Genomic DNA, 20,091 nt, shown 5'->3' with positions numbered 1-20,091 from the left:
ACACCCGGGCCAGTTTTTTCCCCACAAGCCAATTAACTCCAGCATGTCTTTGGACTGTGGGTGGACACCAGCGCACCTGGAGGAAACCCACACGCAGACAGCGCCCCTGGAATCGAACCCGGGGCTCTGTGAACTATACACTGCACCACTGTGCACCACAAACTGTTGTACAGATTAATATATGAACTTTTACACCCTGCCCGTTCATTTAAAAACATAAGGACTGCGAAAGTTAATTAGTTGTTAATGAGAGGGGGGACATTGAGCTTGTGTAGCTGGTTTGGTTACTTGTTGCTAACAGACCTAATGATCTCAGCTTCCACAGTGTTGCCCTATGTCCACAACCCTGTGCATGAAGAAGAGTCTCCTCTTCTCAGCCTTCAATCCACGTCCTGCTCCTGTCCTCTGGTGCGCTCTGAGCGGTGTTTTGAGTTTTGAGCCCCAAGCAGTCCACCGTCTCTTTTAAATGTTTCAAGTCTCCGGTATTTCGGGCAGGCAGCTTCAGCTGCAGAGTTGTGTCATGCCCAGCCCTCTTTTGTTGTCTGAAGATGTGCTGTTCTGCTGGCACTCTGCTGCTGAGCCCTGCTGCGCTGTCAGCTCCTTAAGCAAACAGACTGAGCCCAGGCAGAAGTAGGTGGCAGTGCTTTGAAGGAGGCACTTCAGTCAGTTCTTACTGACGACAAGCAGCCTTGCCTGCCCGCTGTGTAAAAATCTCTGTCTTAAATGCTTGGTGCAGACAGGGATAGCCATTTGCTCAGGAACAGAATGGGTTCAGGTGACAACAGGGTTGCACACGTCAAAACATACTTGTTTTTCACAAGAACTGCGGCTCGTTGGAGGTTTCATCAGTGGTTTGGTGGGATGGAAACAGCCGTTTTCTAAGCACGTCATCGAATCCAAGGTGGCAGAGGAGACCTATCCCAGCAAGCAAAGGGCACTAGGCAGGGCACACCCTGGACAGGACGCCACTTCATCGCAGGGCACAACCAGACACAGAAACACCACGGCCAATTCACCGGGCCAGCGTATTATTTGGGCTGTGGGAGGAAACCAGAGCGCCTGGAGGAAACCTACTCAAACCTGGGGAGAACATGCAAACTCCACACAGACAGCACCCCTCATCCTCAGTTGAACCCAGGACCCTGGCTCTGCAAGGCAGCGGAGCTAACCACTGCCCCGCCGTGCCGCCCAGCCCAGGCGGTTAATCTCCGCGTGTGGTCGCCGCCGCGTGACTCCCTCGAGCGCGGGTTCTGAGCCGTGTGGCGCTGCTGGGTGTGTCCTCAGTGCTCGACTGCCCGTCCCTGATGCTGCAGAGCTCCCGCAGCCTGGACGCCCTCTCGGACCTGAAGCTGCAGCGCCTGGAGGCGGAGCTGGAGGGGGCGCGGCACGAAGCGCAGGGGGCGTGCCGGCGGGAGGCGGAGCTGAAGGCGGAGTGCGAGCGCCTGCAGGGGGAGCTGCAGAGGCAGCAGGTGAGACCCGGGGGGGGCGCGGCCCCGCCGCCGGCCGCCGTCGTCAGGCGGGATGGGAACGCAACCTCGGCTCGCCTTGTGCTGTCCCTGCAGGAGATGGCGGGCCCGTGCGAGCAGTGCGATGTGGAGTGGATAAAGAAAGCTGGAGATGAGCAGTAAGTGAAAAAAAAAAAACCCACTCTTCCACCACCTTGCAGGCCCCCTGCAGGCGGGCTCTCCCCAGACCCCAGCCCCCAAGAAACATTCTTCAACATCCAGCTCGTTGGTTTTCCTGCCCGGTTTTAACAGGGAGATGTGAGGGAGCCCAACTCTGTAGCTCAGACCCTTTTAAGGCCACGAATCTGTGAAGCTTCATCTCGAGTAAACACGCCTCATCTTGCTTGCATACAGCCAGTCATTTCAAATGCATTTGGACTCGTCAGTTATTGTTGAATAGCCACCCTATGCGCTGCAGAGGGAGATTGAGGGTCTGCTGACACCCCCCTGACATACCCACCTATCTGAGCTGTTCGTTTTTTTGGTGCACTGCGAGCTCAGCAACCTGGGCTGGCTGTGATCCGCCGTATAACAGCAGCGCTGTTCCCATTAGTATATGACTGCTAGGGAAGGGGTGCAGCTCGGGCTCAGAGAGGCAACATCTGGGTCACAGGGCTCAGCCTGTTCCTCTAGTCTATGACCTTGAACAGTTAGGCTACCTGATTCTAGTGCTCAAGCTCCTTGATATCGCTGTCAAAGTTAACACAGAGGACGTCTTCTGGATCAGAAGTGATGTACGGACCAGCGGGCACAGGTGTAAACTAGGGGGAATCAAGTGGAAGACTGAAAACAAGAGCCGCTTCTTTACACAAAGGGGTGTGGGAGTCTGGAACAAGCCATGTGATTGAATCCGATATCCGGGAATCTTTCAGTTAAAGACAGCTGGATGAGGTCCTCCGGCCCTTCAGTATCCAGTTGCCTCCTCTCGTTTGTGATGCGTTTTTGGTTTTAGAACTAGAGTGCGTTCAGTCTTCAGACATTTTGAAACATTATTTCTGACAGCTGGACTTTGACTTCCACGTCATCCCTCATCTTGATCCGCCTAAGCCTGGCTTAGATGAGCGAAGCCTTAAAAACTCTGGCAACTAGGGTCTGCAAAAAGTAGCCCATTGTACACATCAAAACGCACCTTGACGCAGTGCTTTGCTGAGCTTTTCCTCTGTGGCTCGGTTTAGTCGGCACCTGAATGTGTGAAAAGGAGTGCCTGGCTGAGATTTTCTTTTGCTTTTACAGTGCAGTCCCACGATGCACGGCTCTCCGTGTGTGAAGGAGAGCCGACCGGTACTGGTGAGACTTCGGTTCTCATGGGAAGGAGGAAGTGACACCTCTGCTATCGTACTGTCACTGAACTTTTTGCTTATCAGGTGGCACATCCAGTTCCTTGTGGCTTACAGACAGAAGACAAAAATGTGGAGAAAGAGATTGGGGAGTGGGCTTAAAAGCCCCATGCAAAAAAAAAAGTCTAGAAGTCGTAGACTGAGCGATCTGATGCAATGAAACATGGCACATATCCTTGTTCGGGCTGCACTCAGACAATCACTCTTTCCAGAAGTGAGTCATTTCTTATTTGAGGAGGAAACTGGCTACCTCCCCTCCCCCTGACTTTGCAGTTTTCTGTCGGAGCGTTTTTATTGTTGTTTTGCAGTTCTTGTAAGCACGGTCGTTTTTTAGAAGTGAATGATAGCAGTGAGGAGAGGAAAATGCTCCACTGTAGGGAGTGGAGTTCTGTCAGAACGCGTGGGGCTCTGAATGGAGACGAAGGTTCTGACGTATGTCTTTCTCTTTCAAGCAGTTGTCTTGCCGGTATTCAGAGCTTTTGAGTTTGTAGAGGATTGAAGAGGTGGACTCTATTACTGGTTAGTTTGTCTTTTTGAAAGTATCCCAGCATTCAGTTTGTCACCCCTTTATAGACAACAGAAAAAGTCATGTAATATTGCAAAAGTAATGTTAAGGTCATACAGAGCACTAGACAGACCTTGGTTAGAATATCGTGTGCTGTTTTGATCCCAATATTATAAAAAGACTATTACACTTTCAAAAAGGATCAGCCCGAATGATTCCAAGTCAGACAGGAATGTCATGCACATAGGTTAAAGAAACTGAGGCTCCTCAGTATTGAGCATGCATTGATTGAGAGGACTTGCCCTTTTCAGTATCTCCCTGGTGTTTTTTGTATTTTTGCCAACAGAATTGACTGGAAAAACCGAGAACCCAGGGGTAAAATAAGCACATAGGGCACAAGTGGGGAAGAAAGGCAAACTGGCAGCACTTATTTACGCAAAGGGTGGTGGGTGTCAGGAACAAGTTGCCAAACCATGTTGTCCGCAGGGTATCAGCTGTAACATTGAAGAAACAGCTAGATGGCACCATCAGGTCAGTAAGCTACTAGCAACCGAATGGGCTCAATGGGTTGGATAGCCTCCTCTTCTTTGTATGTTCTTGAAAGAACTGTATTTGTTTAGGAGGTAGTTGTGATAAGCCATCAAGACCTCATAAAGGGGAGGGGAGATAAAAATTAAATGGTATTGATTTTCTGCTAAAAGGAAAGCCCTGTAAGTTTCACTCTCAACCAGTCTTTATTTAAGCCTTTGACTGGAGAATAAGAGCCGCTTTAAAAAAAAAAAATTGGTTTGTTCCATTTGTGTTTCTCAGTTTAGTTTTGAGAACTTTTTTTTTTAATTGGCACCACTGGCATCGAGGTGTCAGACACGTGGGATGAGCACCCAGATTTTGACTGGCTCACTAGATGTTTCTCGGTTGCTATATTACATACCTCCCCACCGCGAGATAAGAAACGCCAGGCGATCAGTCAGCCCTGGGTCTAGCTCAGTGCCCCATCACAGTCCCTGCCACTGCCTTGCCAGTTCGTGGCGGCTCTGTGGTCGAATGTGAAAACGCTGCTGGGTACAGTGCAGGTGGTCATGTGACTCCGCGCCCGCCACCCAGACACAATAATGCCTGCGAGTGTGTGTGTGTGGGCTGCTCTGCGTGAAGGCTTTCTGACGTGCCAGGAGAATGACACAGAGCAGGCCTGGCTCTCGATTGGCCTGTCTCCCAGGTTCAGGAAAGGGGCTCGGGTTCAGGTAGTCAATGAAGAAGCCCGATCCATGGTCTGATTATTGAGCACAGCCTTCCTGCGAGCATTGCAGGTCTCTTGAAAGATCTGTCGCTGTACCGTCACCCAGTTGTAACCCGATGAGCGGTGTTGCAGCAGGCTCAGGGAGCGAAGAGTTATTGAAGGCACTGGTGACTGATATGAGCACCAGGCCAGCTGTGCAAACCTCACTGCTGAACCAGTGCAAAACAAACGCAAGAACGCTTGCATCTGAAGTGAGCAATGCAAGGTAACCCAGTCCTCCCTTTCTAGAACCTTTGCCCAGCACAAGGACATATTTCTCTTTCACGTGCTTGAATCACACACACACACACACACACACAGAAGAGTGCGACAGCCTCCCCAGGTCGTTGCAGCCATCGATCAGCAGGCGCAAGGCCTTGCTCTCTGCTCCCCAGCGGAAGGTGTGTGCTGGCAGGCAGCAACACGCTCAGAAAAGGTGTTCACACGTGTGATATAATGCAGAGCGCAGAACATAGCATTCGGTGTTGCTCAGTCAGGATCTTTTAGGGAGTGTTGGTGGGGGGGTGAGAAGAGAAGTGTGAAAATGTACAGTCGACAGCTCAAACATTCTGGTCAATAAATAGCAGCACCGAGCAGGCTCAGAGTTCAGACTGTCTCCCTGAACTCCACTCGGGCTGAGCGTGCAAAAGCTCCCTGGGTAGGACGGGCAAGAGACCTCAGGCTCCTGCAGTGGCTTGGTTACCCCGATTAAGGGGGGGGGGGGGGCACAGGCCTGCTTCTCTCTCTCTCTGCGCCAGCTACGGACCCAGGGGCGCTGAGCTGTAAGTACAGACGGTGGTGCGTGTCTGTTTTCACGTGGAACGTGCGGAGATGGTGCGAGATGGAGAGGCGGCTTTTCCAGGAACGGCGAACCAGTGTCTCGCGTCGTGCTGGTGGCAGACGAGGGGGAGGGGCAGAGCCACAGTGGCAGGAGGCGCGACAGGGCCGAGCGAGGGAAACCGGAGACCGGGGCGACCGGGAGCGGGGCTGCTCTTGTCTTTTGCCCTGGGAGGCGGCAGCGCTGGGTTTGTGCTGAAGCCCCATGTCAGGGGTGTTTGAGCGTAGCCTAGGGGTGACTTTGCCCAGGAAGCACGCTGCACTTCTAGAAACTGTGTGCTGGAGAGCCTGCAGGGATGCAGGAGTGGCTCCGACAGTGCTGCTCAGGAAGAATTAGGGGTTTGCAAATTGGCGAGCTCATCGAAATGTGTTAAAGGAGACAAAATCGGCAGAAACAGAATGTAGATTGAATTTTTGGAGGACTGATTACAGTTGAATAAATGAAAGGCTGTAATTACAGCACACACAACACTACCAGGACAACGGGACAGCTTCCTTCACCCTGTTGCTCCACTTTTAGTGGTTTTTGCTCCACTAAAAACCAAAATCCACTTTTTCCATACCTCATTTGAAACAAAACTGCTTTCAGGGAAACCTTAAATAGGAGCACAGTTTGGAATTCCACCTGATAGTCTGACACTCCTTTCAGAGAAATGACAACAGACGCTGTGTGCTGAATATCTTTTCCAGACCAAGGCATCTTCATTTCAATGGAAGACCTGTCTGCATTACATAATTTCTCCTACGAAAGTCCATGAAATAATTGAGCACTGAGTCTGTTTTTTTCAAAGGGGGTTTATTAGCTGTGTTGCTGTATGTGATTCTCTCCAGAAAAGTGAAATAGTCTCAGTACGTTCCAGAAAATGTACACGTCATTGCGTATATAAATAACTCGCTGACTATACAGAGACTGATCTGATTAAGATATTGTAGTTTGGTCCATTAAATCGTATATAACTGACTGACCCACAGTTCTGTCATTCTTTTTTTCTGAGAAATGTTTCAGCAATGTTTTTTTTGTTGTGATTCCAGTTTAGAAGAATTAATGTGATTTTGATCTACTTTAATGTCATCTCAAGCACAGAATGCATCAATCTCAATGGGGGAATTTCTGAATTGTGTATGAATTGGTCCTTTGAAATCATAACGGAGGCTCATATTGGAGCTGGGAACTTTGTTGTTAAGAGAAACTGTCATTCTCCACTTTTAAATTCAGAACAGATAGATGAATAGTCGCGTTTCTCGTCAAGTAGTTTTCTTTGATGTTGTTTCCTACCAGGGCATTGTGTGTTCTTGTCCTGTTAGGTTAGGGATTGATCAAAAACAGTGTGATCTAGCAGAAAGCGAATTACCTTCTCTATCAGCAGTAGTTTTCCTGTACAGTTCTCTTGCTCTGCAGTCAAACTGGTGGTAGCAGAGAGCAAACCACATACTCATTTGCACTTCGAAAACTGTCAATAATTTTGTTTTTACAGAGCATTTGAGTGTGTGGTTTGTTTGAGTTGTGCCAAGGGCTCTGTTTACCAGCAAAAGCTTAGCCCATTGAGAAGTGCTAAACTAGTTCTCTTAAAATAACCATAAGGCTAAAGATGCAAATTTATAGTCTGTACACAACACCTGGGTGGCTGGCTTTGTAATTCGGGATGGATGTTATCTAGAGAGGCAAACTGAATAGAAGAAAGGAGAGGAGCCCCTTTGGCCCATGTATGTAGTTCATTAGGACAAGTGGGTAAGGCTCTGGACCCATAGCTGGTGGGCTGTGGGTTCGAGTCCCTGCAGCTGTACCTTGAGTCAGGTATTTTACCCCAGTTGGTTCACCTGGCTGTAAGCAAACTTGTCCAGTCTTTCGTCTATACAATCATGGATCCACACTTGCCCATCATCTCTACTGTTTCCTGTCCATTACCCAGTTCTCAATCCCGAAACATGCCTTACCTTGAATGCAATTGGATAATTAATCCTTTATGAGGGCCTTCATCCTGTAACCTTCTGATTGAATTAGTACATCACTGTACATGCTCTGTTTGTACCCATAACTGCTTGTTCAGGTGATTAAGCAAGTTAGTTAATTATACCCCTACAGATCTTCTCATTTAATCATTCCTTTATAACATTACGTATAAAGAAAGTGAAACTTATAGGTCACTAATGACTTTACTTCAGTATTTTTGTAGATGGGAAGTACATGAGCAATTTTGCAGTCTGTGGGTTATTACACCTTTTTTGGAAGACCTCTGTTAGCCTAAAAATAACATCTCTTGTTTTCTTAACTGCAACCAGTTGAAGACCACCAGGCTGGGGAGAATTGTCTGAAGTGTTTAATAAATTCCTGTAATACTCCAGCCTTTCCTGTGCTAATAGTATTTAATACAGAGCTGGCTTTGCTTAAACCTGGGGCATATTGTAAACGTCTTGGTAACACCTGACTGATTTTAATACATTTAATACATCAGCAACCTGAAGCAAATGTTGCAAGACAGAAGAAAGAGCCTTGTGTGTTAGGAAACATATCAGGGTTAATGTGCTGCTCTGAAAGATTGTGCAGTTTCCTCTACATTTTGTGGCAAAGATTAAAATATTTCTTGGCAGTCAAAGCTCATTTGAAGATGCAGTATTGTGGTTGATCTTGCTCATTTGCTTACAGTCATGAGTAATCTGGCTTTATTCAAGTATGACAAACAGGAATCCAGTCCCCAAGTTGTTTTTAAAAAATACTAGGAAATAGTGTGATAAATTATTGTAGACGGGGAATTGGAGACCTCTGTACGAGCAGTGCAGATGAGCTGATTGGTATGCCTAATTCAAAAATAATTAGAATACTAATAAAAGGTGATAAATCTGTTCTTTAGATCGCACAAATGCAGATGTGGTGTTCAGGTAGTGTTTTTTCAGTACAAGGGCTGTATTCTGCCTGTGACTGTCCCATCAGCACGGCTTGGCTCAGCTCTGATGTTCCGGATGGAGCAGGAAAACGGCAGAAAAGCTCACAGCTGCCGTCTGTCTCTACGGGGTTCCCGGGTGGATCGGTCAGCGAGTGGTGCTGGTGTTCGTGGGGGATAAAGTGTTCAAGGCTGGGCCGTTTGCAACAGAGAAGCAGGAGAGATCCAGAGTTTGTAGCGCGCCTTATTTCTGCAATTCGCGTGTAAATGAACTTTTTATTTTGGGTGGTTGTGGGGGGTTCAGAGTAGGCTGTTGATGATTCAGTCACCCCGGCAGTCAATGCAGAAAAAAAAGAACGCGGAGAAATAACAGCAGAATGAATCTCATCAGCAATACCGAGTCGCGGCTTTCTTAAATCCGTTACAGAGATGTGTCATAACCGAGCTCAGCCCTCGAAGACGCTTCCTCCTGTGGCGCTTTGTGAGCGTGGAAAAAAACAACAACAAAGCTGTGATTCATCTGATCTGAATGTTTATCCCTTACAAAAAAAAACAGCATTTTGCCATTTTGCCATAAAATTCCTGTAACGTTTAATTTGTGAGTGCTGTGTATTTGAAGCCGGCTTCAGCCCTCTCTGGCTCGCGTCTGCGCGCACACGCTCCGTACCTCGCTCTCCAGCGCGCTCGCCCCCGCGCCGCGCACTCCCGCACACCGATGCGCTGGGTGTCGGAGTGGGGCTCGTCTCTCGCCTGCTGAGCCCGGAGAAGCCAGCAGATCTGCCTCTGTGGTGCACACTCGGTCCTCACAGCGAAAGGGGAGGCTCTGCAGTTCACAGACGCTTCGGCTGCCAGTCCTCCAAAAATGACCTGCTTCACCCGAACCGGTGCGTCAGAACCAAGACCCCATCATTCACACTTCAAAACCAGCACTTGTCCTTAAGAGTTACAGGCAATGTAATCCTCAAGCTGGGACAACATCTTGGTTCATTTTGAAGATAATCCAAGTGTTTTGTTTTCAATAGTTTTTCTGATTGTTTCCTGCAGTACTTGTCTGCAGTCTTTCCCAGACTGTCAATAAGACCGTCATACTTCAGCAGACCCACGAGCAGTTCAGTGCCCTGTGTGCATTTTATCGTCTTTATAACGTTTATTTTGTGATTGCTGTTAGGATTGTTTTTTTTTTTGCATGTGTGAATACAAATATTGTTTAAATATTTAGAAAGCCAGTAAATAAGACATGCCAGAGTCAAGGTCTTATTTAGATTTATTGTAAGGTGAATTTAATGAAAATAATTGCATTTATTCACAGCACATAGACAGCGGTCAATTTGTTTCATTTAAAGACACTAAATTGAGGGAGGCATGTGCTTTGCTTAAAAAAAGAGTGCTGGGTACATTTCTGAATTTATATAAAACCCCAGTCGTTCATTTTCAGTAGCTTTAGAGGTGTTTATTTGTTTTCAAGGTTTTGCTTTCTGAATAAAGCTGTCCACTCAGTCAGATGATGAGACTGACCCCTGGGCGGATATACTAGTGGAGGACGTCAGTCTGCCCTCTTTAACCACACTCTTCCTCAGTCTGATCAATCAGGGGCTTCCGATAACATCCCACGATCGAGGCGGCAGGCATTCATCATGCTGTTACAAAACATTTACCTGTTATTAAGTAAAAATAATAGCAAGGGATAATGTTTCCCTTAAATTCAACCAGGAGAGTATAAATAAATCATTATCTGGAGGATTTACTGGACATCTCATCCTTGTTTCTCAAAAAGAAATGCTGTCCAAATCAGAGAACTTCTCTTTGTGTAGTTTTCTCTTACTGATGTAGCTGATCCAGGAGTTTGTCTCCTTATTTTAAATCAAGTATGATATCTGAGCACTTTTCTCTCTTGGCCCAGAAGTGTTCAGGATGAATCAGAGGTACGTGTGTTTTGTAAGGGCATATGCAAACAGAGATAGACTGCCTACTCCAGGCACTTTTTCCCCTCTCTCGCTCTTTTTTTCATGTAAAATCCAGCAGTGGTTTTTGTAACGAGACATCACGGTGTGTTTTTATTCCATGTTCAGGCGAAGCTTGGCTGCTCGCTGTCCTTATCGAGTGAAATATCTTGGTTTCAGCGGCACAATTAGGCAGATTGAGTCAGGTTATAATAAAATACAAGCATGTTTTCTGAAATTGGTTTGAGCGATCAGATAAGAAAGTGCTTATCGAGGCTGAGCAAGTCATTATCGGTGTGCTTGTCTCTATCACGCATTCCACCTACCTCTGTCTCCCTCCACAGATAGACTGATAGCGGACTTGCCTCATCATTTACAGAAGAGAGAAAAAAAAGCCCTTAAATTAGATGAGTGATCATTTTGAATCATGAAATGGCAGCAAAACATGTCTTTTGTGTAAACATGTGCAAATATTCTTCATTTAAGAATATTTACATTAAGAATTCGAACATGAAAATCACTTTTACTTGTTAGGAGGGACATGGTGCACAGGAAGAGATTAGTCAGAATTAAACTGGTGGAAGCTGTAATTAGCCATGTCTGGTTTTCTGCAGAGCTTGCATTACACCTGACTACGTTGCAAAACTAAAGACCTTAAGACAGATCTGGTTCCGCGCAGACCCCCCTCGTAGGGCAGAGAGGACTTGGGGGCACTGAAGAGTCGGGGAGGCCAGCAGCTTTTTCAGGGAGAGTAACTACTGCCTCGTGTGATGAAGAAATAATAAAAAAAATAAACTTCCAAAATAAAATACAAATTTGAAACTTTTTTTTTAATTCAATAAACGGGTCCTGGTGCAAAAATTAAGATCACTGGTCTTGCACGCTTTCAAATTGAAAACAGGGTAGGGAATTATATCTTCACTGGTGTATTTTATTTTCTTATTTTTATTTTATTGGATTCTTTAAATCAGGGATGAACCCCCTGGGTCTTCAGTAGCACCAGTCCTGCAGGGGTTATAGGTTATCTCCTAAGTGAACAGATTACTTGCTTACATGATCGGCAAGTGTCCCCCAGTCTTTAAGAGTGACTGAAGTGGGGCACACCAGGAATTTTAAGGTCTCTCCTGTCCTGTCCACAATTCCAGCACACACTGTGAAGAGGCACACAAATGATTGCCCAAGAACAGAAAATGATTCAGTGTTTTCTAACAGCCTGGCACATATCCAGTTTCAGATATTCCCGTTTTGTGTGTGATATGATATCTTTAGGTAGCTGGTACATTTGGGAAAATAAAAACAGCTCTGTGAACAGGGCTATGCCGATTCTAACTTGGCTTGTTCCCAGCTTTGTCCCTTTTTAGAAGTGGGTTTCTTCAAGGGTGGGTACAAGGTTCAGCTGGGACTGTGCATCTGAGCTGGGACTGCAGACAAGCCCACCCCTTTAACACAGCACTGCAGTTTTGCACACGCCGGGGCAGTGGGTATCTTTCTGAAAAGGCTGTGGCGTTGCCGCGCCAGGTTTTGATCCAGTTACATCCTCACTGGCTTCCGTCCTTTAAAATCTGTTTTTCATCAGGCCTGCTCTGTGCTTTGGGATTGACCCTTAAAGACAGAGGGTCTCATGCTCGCGTTAAAGGTTATTAAAAACATCACCTTCGTATCTTTAAGAGATGCGTTAACTGGGTTAAATATCAGACAGCACCTTATCACAGTTCTTGACAACATCTAAAAAATGGTAATGGTCTTTTCTCTTTTCACACTTATTTGGCTTGATGGTTAATTTACCTGTTTTGCCACTGTGCCCTGTTGGATAGCAGTTTGCTTTTAAACAATCAACATCCCAGTTTTTAGAAGCCTGGTGTTTGTTCTCAAACCCATGAATTCCTCACACCCAGGCCTGAACATACACATTCTGTAAGCCCGTTCATACTCTAACATGTCCTGCACAGGGATTATGAAAACCCGTCCGAACAACAATAATCTGCCTTTCTGGTACGACATAAAGTGGGTTCTTCCATTATTTTAAATAGAACATTTTTTCTCCACAATTTTAAATAGAAATCTGGTAAAAGCTACTTTAAAAAAATAATTATAGTTACTTGTGTAAGGGGGATTTTAAAATATAGTGATCTACAGTATGAAGTATATGTAATTACCATGTGAAACAATATATTATTTTAATTTTAAAAAGTAATTCTTTACACAAGTAACTTGTAGCTGCGGTGGACTACTTTTACTTTAAATTTACATGTTACTTTAAACTGTAAATTTCCCTGCCTCTGCTAATATATTCATGCATATTCAAATACAGTTATGGGATTAGCTCTAAGCATCCTTTACGAGCTTCAAAAACATTTTCATAGCAAGGACATATTGTTCTGATGAAAGTGAAGGAAGCAGATCAAGTGTATGAAGTCTGATCTCCATCTTCACAGGATTCTTCATATTAGACTCCTACAATTAGAAGCAGTTTGGAACTTGAGCAGCAACAACAACATTTATATTGTGTGTTCCACACACGTCTCACACTGCTATAAAACCATCAGACTGTACAAGAACAATAATAAACTGTTCAAATTCAAACATCCTAGAAATGCAAGACTTCACACACAATTGAAGTAAAATTCCAAATGCCTTTACAGTCTTCCAGATTCTTAATAGCATACTGATTTTAAATTTGAAACACCTGGTTTAAGTTAGTGGTGCATTAGAAAGAAAGGACTCGGGGGGGGTGTCCATAGCAAATCCAAGAATGATCCAATGTCCAAAACCGGGAGATCCATCCTGACACAGACAAACAGAGTTAAAAGCCGGAGCGGGATCTGGCGGAGGGTCTGGGGAATAAAAGGGGGGAATGGGACCAGACGCTCCCTGATCTCGGACCCAGAAGGTCAGGACGCCGTTGTGAAGCCGATGCTGTCGAGTCGCTCCTGGACTCGCTGGTAGGCGAGCTTCCGGACGTCCATCTTCCAAGGCTGAGCCCGGATTGGCAGGAACGCCTGGCTTTTATAGCACGGGGGGCAGGAACCGGAGGGAGGTGCAGGAGATAAACACCAAAGAAGGAAGGGCTGGAGCCTCCTTAAGAGGAGGGGTTTACGAGCGTGTCAGTTTATCGACCTAGGCAGACTGTCATCCAGCGGTTAATGACGAATTCCAGGAAATCATCTTCCACAACATGCCGGGGCAGCTTGTTCCAGACTCCTGCCCCACTTTGTGTAAAGAAGTGCCTCCCGTTTTCTGTCTGTAGCCCCTTGCATTCCATTTGAGCGCCCTTGCAACATGTGGGTGTGCTCACTACAGCATTTCACTCTGTCTTCCAACAGCAGCAACATCTTTCCACTCAACACCAGCCTTTGCCCATCCTTCTTCCCTCTTCTGCAGCGTATCTGTTGCAGAGACTAGGGTGATGTTTTACAGGTTTGCAGCCAATCGGTTGGGATCTACTTTCAGGGCTTGTGAATTTGCAGACGGTTTGCTCACCTGAACTTCAGTTAACAGTATGTTGAGATCACCAGGCTCTCATGTGCGTACTGTACCTGGACATGTTTTTTTGCACTAAATCCATAGATCAGCTTAATCAAGTGAGGGCTTGGCAAGGAAAATATCGGTGTGGGACTTGTCTCGAGACTGTCAGGCCTGTCTCGCTCATTTCATTCCTAGTCGTTAGGCCCAACCTTTGCTCTCAGGCTGGAGTTTGGAACAGTCAGTGTCCTGTATAGGGCTCTCTGGCTGGGTCACCAGTGCTTGTACTCATGTATATACAGGATAGGGCCATGCTTGGCGCGATCCAGGTGTGGTAGTTTGCAGAAGAGCTCAGCACCAGCTTCTGCAAGGGGCTGTGAAGCCATTAACCACTGTGCCTTGCTGCGACCTGCGTCTCTCCCGAATTAGACCACCCCCCCTCATTTAACTGTGTGCTATTGCTTCCCGTCAGGGTGAACCTGGCGCTGGCCTACACAGAGCTGACGGAGGAGCTGTGTCGCCTGCAGACTTTGTGCACCAGGCAGACGGAGATCCTGAGGAGGGTGTCCCAGGAGCAGAGCAGCCCAGGTGAGCTCCCCAACACCCCTGAGAGACGGGCAGAGAGCAGCCCGCTCTGGATTCATTTGAACTCCTTTGTCCCTGGATGCTCCAGTTGATCAATGCATTCAGTTCAGTGGTTGTGTTTTATAGAGTCCCAATCATCTCAGCGGCATGACCACAGTGTCACCACTCAGTACGTTTCTGAAGGGGTCCCCGAGTGTCTTAACCAATAACGGGGTGCGTGCACAGGTCTGGAAGGTCTGGAAAAGTAGGGAATTAAGAATGGCTGATTTCCAGACCTGGAGAAGTTTGGAAAACGTATAGAAATCATAACATCATAATAATGCTGAGCAAAAGAAGTTCACTACACACAAATATACTGGCCTGGACATGCACTCAGTGTGCTGTGTTGAGCTGCAGTGTGACAGTACTCTGAAAGCACGCACACAGCAGTCTGCTCTGCAAAAGCTTGGGCCTTCGGAACTTGTTGCTGAAGAAAACTTTTTTGTTTTTTTTTAACTGGGTGAGTTTGTTCTTGCAAATAACCTGACGTTACAGGTCCGTTCGTGCAAACCCAAAACGAATAGGGCTATAAAAATTCAGGCTTGGGTTAATGAAAAGGAGGACCCGGCAGGAGCAGGATGTAGGGCAACAGAACTGCGATTCTGTGTAAACGGCTCCGACAGCCAGGTTCTGTGCTTTGAAACGTTTTCATGGAATTCCCCAAACTGGAGCATTGGGTAATTACACATTCTAACGCACAACAATTAAAGACAAAACATCAGACGGGTACGCATCAAGAAAAGAAGACACCGGAGCACATGATTTGGGTTTTTCGACAGGCATTGTGCAACTCTCTGCTTTTCTTTGATCTCCAGACACGCAGACCTCACTCCCCAGACACTGTGCAAGCTGTTGAAAAGAGGGAAGCCTTTCTGAGCTCGAATCGTTCTGTCTCTTTAAAACAGACGGCTTGAAGGCCATCAGAACAAGAATGCGGGCCAGGGGTTGGAGCAAGGAGTCTTTAAGGCAGACTACCCAACTGGATCGATTTTTTCTGTCTCCCTGGATGCTCCAGTTGATCAGTGCATTCAGTGGTTGTAGTTTATAGAGAGACGTTCTTCACCATGAGTGGGATCTCACAAAACCGTGCTTCAACAGGGGAAACTGCAATCAATGAGCGAACCAGGGAGGGAATAGGCAGGGCTTTTTGCTTCTCTTTTGAAGTAGCTTTTTCTTACCCAGAACTAGCCAGTAATCTCCTCTCTCTTCCTTCTTAGTCCAGCGCCACTCTCCTGTCCCCCAGCGCCACTCCCCCGTCCCCCAGCGCCACTCCCCCGTCCCCCAGCGGCACTCTCCCGCCCCCCAGAGGCGATCGCCGGTACTGCAGCGCCTGTCGCCGGACGTGCACCGCCGCTCGCCGCTGCCCGAGATCAGCGACGGCCCCGCCTCCTACTCCTGCCGCCCCGCCAGCCACCACCTGCGCGCCAGCTTCCAGGGGCGGCGCAGCTACTCCGAGGTCAGCGACCCCTCGGCCTACCAGCGGCCGGCCCGGTTCCCGCCGGACCCGGTGTCCACGCTGCCCAAGCCGCGCCCGTACGGGGAGGGCTACCTCAAGCAGCAGCAGCAGCCGCCGGCGCCGGCGCCATCCCCGCTGCCGCCCCCTCCGCCCCCTCCGCCGCCGCACCAGAGCCCCCCAGCCCCGCCGGGCCCCGGGGGGGGCGGCAGCCCGCGGCACGCCAGGGAGGTGCCCTTCCCCCTCTCCGAGCTCCCGCACCTGCGCTTCGAGCAGGCCGGGCCCCCCGCGCCCGCCCCGGCCCCCCAGTCCTCCGAGGACGAGGAGGAGTGGGTGTGCCCCCCCGAGACGCCCCCGGGCTCGCTGGGGGCCGGGGCCGAAGCCGCCGTCGTCCGGGGGACCTCGACCTGCGCCGCCTTCCCCATCGCCGCCGGCCCCGGCGCCCTCAGCTGCCACGCCCCCGGGTACCTGCAGGCTGAGCACGCCCAGTCCTGGCCCTCCATCAACGTGAGTACCCCCCCCTCCCGGCTGTCACAGGGGAGCCCCGTGGCCCCATCTTGAAAGATGTCGTCCCCCCCGGGGGGGATGCATGAGTGGCCCTTAGGGGTGCCACGACAAGGGAAGGGGAGCTGCAGCCCCAGTTTCTCAAACCGGTGGTTTTGCCTGAATCTCGCGAAAACCAGATGAATTCACTGACGGGACAGAGGGATTCGACCAATTCCAAAAGAAGCACAAAATCGGGAGCTAGCTTTGTGAAAAGTCCGGTCTCCCTGTTGTCACAAACCCCCTGGTCTCCTCACGGGCCAGAGCGAGAGTTCATGAGACTGGGGCCATGGAGCGGCCCTTCCTGCTCACTAGTCCCTGTCATCACATCACAGGACCAATGTCCCGTGATGGACGAGCGGATAAGTTCAGGTCGTGCAGCAGGCAGTTCACCTTAAAAAATGTCCCAACCTGATGTGCAGGTAGAGTTAACAAGTAATTGGTATTTGTCACAAACCCGTCTCAGTCGAGAGCAATATTTCTATTGGATTCGAAGAACTGTATTCCCCAGCCTGTTTGTTTACAGTGTAGTGGGGCTGCATCACCTCACCGGAGGTTTTGTTGCCTCGTTCTGAATCACAGAATATGGCGCTGCTCCTACCTGAAAAATTGCATCTATTTTGCCGTGTAAATTGGAGTTTTTGTACAAGTTACTGTGTGCATTTGACTTTTATTGTGGTTTGAAATGCACTCTTCAGTGCTGATCCTTATGCACCCTGAAGTATAAGAATAGCGCCACAGTTCCCCTCTAAGACTGTGTGAATGGCAGTGTTGCGGCCTGTTGGCGGCAGACGCTGTGCTTTACGGTATCACGACTGTTGTTCTTATTGCTGAATCCTAGTCCTGCAGTAGAGGGATGCAGTTGTATCCCAGTGGAGCTGGCAGTGTGCACACTGGCCCAGTTACCTGCAGCCTATTCCTGCTCCTACGGTACATCTGCTACTGGCCAACAGTGTTAGCCTGTGGCGCCGTATGAACCCCAACAAGCAATAATTCGGTATTTGTCTTTTTTTTTTTTACCACATCCTCCACAGTGCGAGAGTGCTCAGCTGCAACAGCGTGAGACTAGAGAAGCTTTTCAGTCGAGGTTTTTTCACTTTTGGGCACTTGGCTAACTTTTCGGTCCTGTTGTTTTGATTGGCCGCAGCTGTGGATGGAGACCGAGGACAACGACATCCGGAGCTGCCCGCTGTGCCAGCTGGCCTTCCCCATCGGCTATCCCGACGACGCCCTGATCAAGCACATCGACACCCACCTGGAGAACAGCAAGATCTGACGGTCGCTGCCCTACCCCGGTCTCGGGATCATCGGGGAACTGAATAGCGCAGGAGATCCGGGCGGACTAAAAGACGAGAAGCAGGATGAACGCTGAACAGGACTTTCATTTCCATCTGTCCATCTGTCCTTGCACCTTAAGACCCGAGACGTGTTCTGCCACAGCGGGCCTGACAGGAACAGAGAGGGTCAGTGCAGGCTGGAAAAAGCAGTCCGTTGATGCATTTCACTAACGAACGTGTGTGTTTGTTTTTAAACAGCTTTGCTATGTGTGTTTTTTTTTTAAAAAAGGCCCGAACCAGGTTGATACAGTTGGGCATCCAGCAGGGCGACCTGAAATATGTCTAGCAGGCATGTAACGTGCAATCAGATCGTTCCGTGTCGGAGTCCCGGGACTGGCGCGGATGATGCAGAAGGAAGCTGACTTCTTGGAAACGGGGAAGCTGCACAGGGGGCTGGCTTCTGTCCCCGCGTGTTCCCTGTGTTTGCCCTGGGGCTGGACTCTGTGACTCTGGGTTTCACTGGCTGAGGGGGGGGGTGGTACTGGAGCCAGGGAGGCAAGGAGCTGGCATGAGAAAGAACCCATCCAGATGACCCACCCAGTGGACACACCCAACAGACCCACCCAGTGGACACAGCCAGTGGACACACCCAATGGACGCAGCCAGGGGACACATCCAGACGACACACCCAGTGGACACACCCAGTGGACACAGCCATTGGACACACCCAGTGGACACACCCAAGGACACATCCAGTGGACGCATTATGAAGAAACTCCAGTGGGCACACCAATGGACACATTATAAAGAAACACCAGTGGACACACTCAGTGGACACATCAATGGACACATTATGAAGAAACACCAGTGGACACACCAATGGACAGATTATGAGGACACACCAGTGGACACACACTCAGCTGTCAGAGGACACACCAGTGGACACTCGCCTGTCCAGATGTTTATAAAAGCCCTGTTGTACTTGACCTCCACCTCCTCCAGGGCTGCCCTCTCGTCTAATTCTCCTGCTAATGAGACACATGGAAATCGAAATGATTTAAGGCCGCGTTTATTCTTCACTCTGATGCTCCTCGCTTTGTCTTCCCTCGAAGGCGTAGATTTGTATTTGGCAAGTATACAGTCAAGCAAAATACCGAGTTGAATGTGAAAATCTGTTCAATACACCGATCGGGTCCGTAGCGGTATAAATACAAAAAGCATTTCAAACTGATAAAAAAAGTACGTCGACTTAAAATCCAGGATGATCCAAAAAAGCCAGCTTTCGGTCTAGACATATTTCTTTGGGGGCCCTGCCGAGGAATGTGAGGGTGATCTGTGCGCCTTTTATCGCAACGCGAATCCTAAAGAAGCGCTGCATTATAAACGTGTGTAGTATTTTGTTTGTAGTCTTCTAAAGGCTGGAAAATGTCACTTTTTGTGGGATATCAAAAAAGGATTGACGTTTTTTTTTGTTACCACGGTAAAGTAATACAGTACAGCATGCTTAACAGAAGAGTGATATGAGGAAGCCGGTGTGAGCCAGACAGGAGCTGTTTGGAATAAGCGAGTCTTCCCGTTTCCGTTGAGCGCTGGTCTCTGCTTAGACGAGGTTTCGCACCCGGGGCGTTTGGAGAGATGGCTCTCATTAACATTGACTGGTCCATGCAGTCGGGAAAGGACGCGTCCCGTCTCCCGTGAGCCTCCGTGTAATCTGTCTCCCGTGACGCCGCGCTCGCGCGCATCGGCCATCTCCCCACGAGCAAACCCACCCGCGCGCGCAGGAGAGGCGCCGCTGCCACTATTCACCGAGTCCACTCAGGAGTTATTTAACGACTTTCTTTTCTCCGACGTCTTCTTCACGGCACCCAGACCTTCACGCCTCAGTAATAATAAAGGCGTTCAAGGAGGCAGCCGCGTCAGCGTGCGTGGGCTGCAAAGGAACGAGTGGAGGTTTATTCCGCGCTGGAAAGAGAAGAAAAGAAACGCAACGTTTCGGCCGTGGAGCCTTCTTCAGCCCGTTCTCCTCTTTTCAGCGTGGAATAAACCTTTACTTGTTCCTAAGCAAAAAAAAAAACAGGCTCCTGTTTTAAAGGCCCTAGAAAAATTGTACAACGCCTGACAAAAAGCAGAGCGTGTTAAAATAATAGAAGTCACGCTGCGTGTACCAATTAACGCTCTGCGCTTAAATAACTCAGGGGAAAAGCTTTGTGAATGTGGCTCCTCTCTTTCAGAAGGGATGTGAAACCCCAAAGGGACCATGTCGTGGTTTGACTACAATAATGCTCAAAAGAACAATACAACTATTTTGTAATATAAAACATGTATATATATATAAAGCTTGTAATTATGTTGTAAATACTGTTATAACTTGCACTGAGCTGCCTCACATGCACGAGAGCTATTTTCCTACCGGACTGTACTGTAAAGGTAATAAACTCGTGGCTCAACTCGCA

The 20,091-nt window shown here is 48.4% G+C and overlaps 1 protein-coding gene across 4 annotated transcripts in view; it reads left to right on the top strand.

The window, feature by feature from the left end:
* The window catches only part of tbkbp1 (TBK1 binding protein 1), a 41,095-nt gene extending 21,004 nt beyond the window's left edge, over positions 1 to 20,091 (top strand). For 3 of the 4 annotated variants that reach the window (XM_069185606.1, XM_069185607.1, XM_069185605.1), the window contains 4 exons: positions 1,285 to 1,624; positions 14,214 to 14,329; positions 15,583 to 16,325; positions 17,509 to 20,091. In XM_069185606.1, the coding sequence (XP_069041707.1) occupies positions 1,285 to 1,624; positions 14,214 to 14,329; positions 15,583 to 16,325; positions 17,509 to 17,637 (1,328 nt within the window). In that variant the 3' untranslated portion in view covers positions 17,638 to 20,091. The remainder of the gene's footprint in view (positions 1 to 1,284; positions 1,625 to 14,213; positions 14,330 to 15,582; positions 16,326 to 17,508) is intronic. The other variant, XM_069185608.1, reaches the window with a different exon arrangement.

This window comes from Lepisosteus oculatus, chromosome 28, assembly GCF_040954835.1.
Source record: "Lepisosteus oculatus isolate fLepOcu1 chromosome 28, fLepOcu1.hap2, whole genome shotgun sequence".
Classification (NCBI taxonomy): Eukaryota; Metazoa; Chordata; class Actinopteri; order Semionotiformes; family Lepisosteidae; genus Lepisosteus; species Lepisosteus oculatus.
Note: the sequence above shows the minus strand (reverse complement) of the source record. Positions and strands in the feature narration are given on the sequence as shown.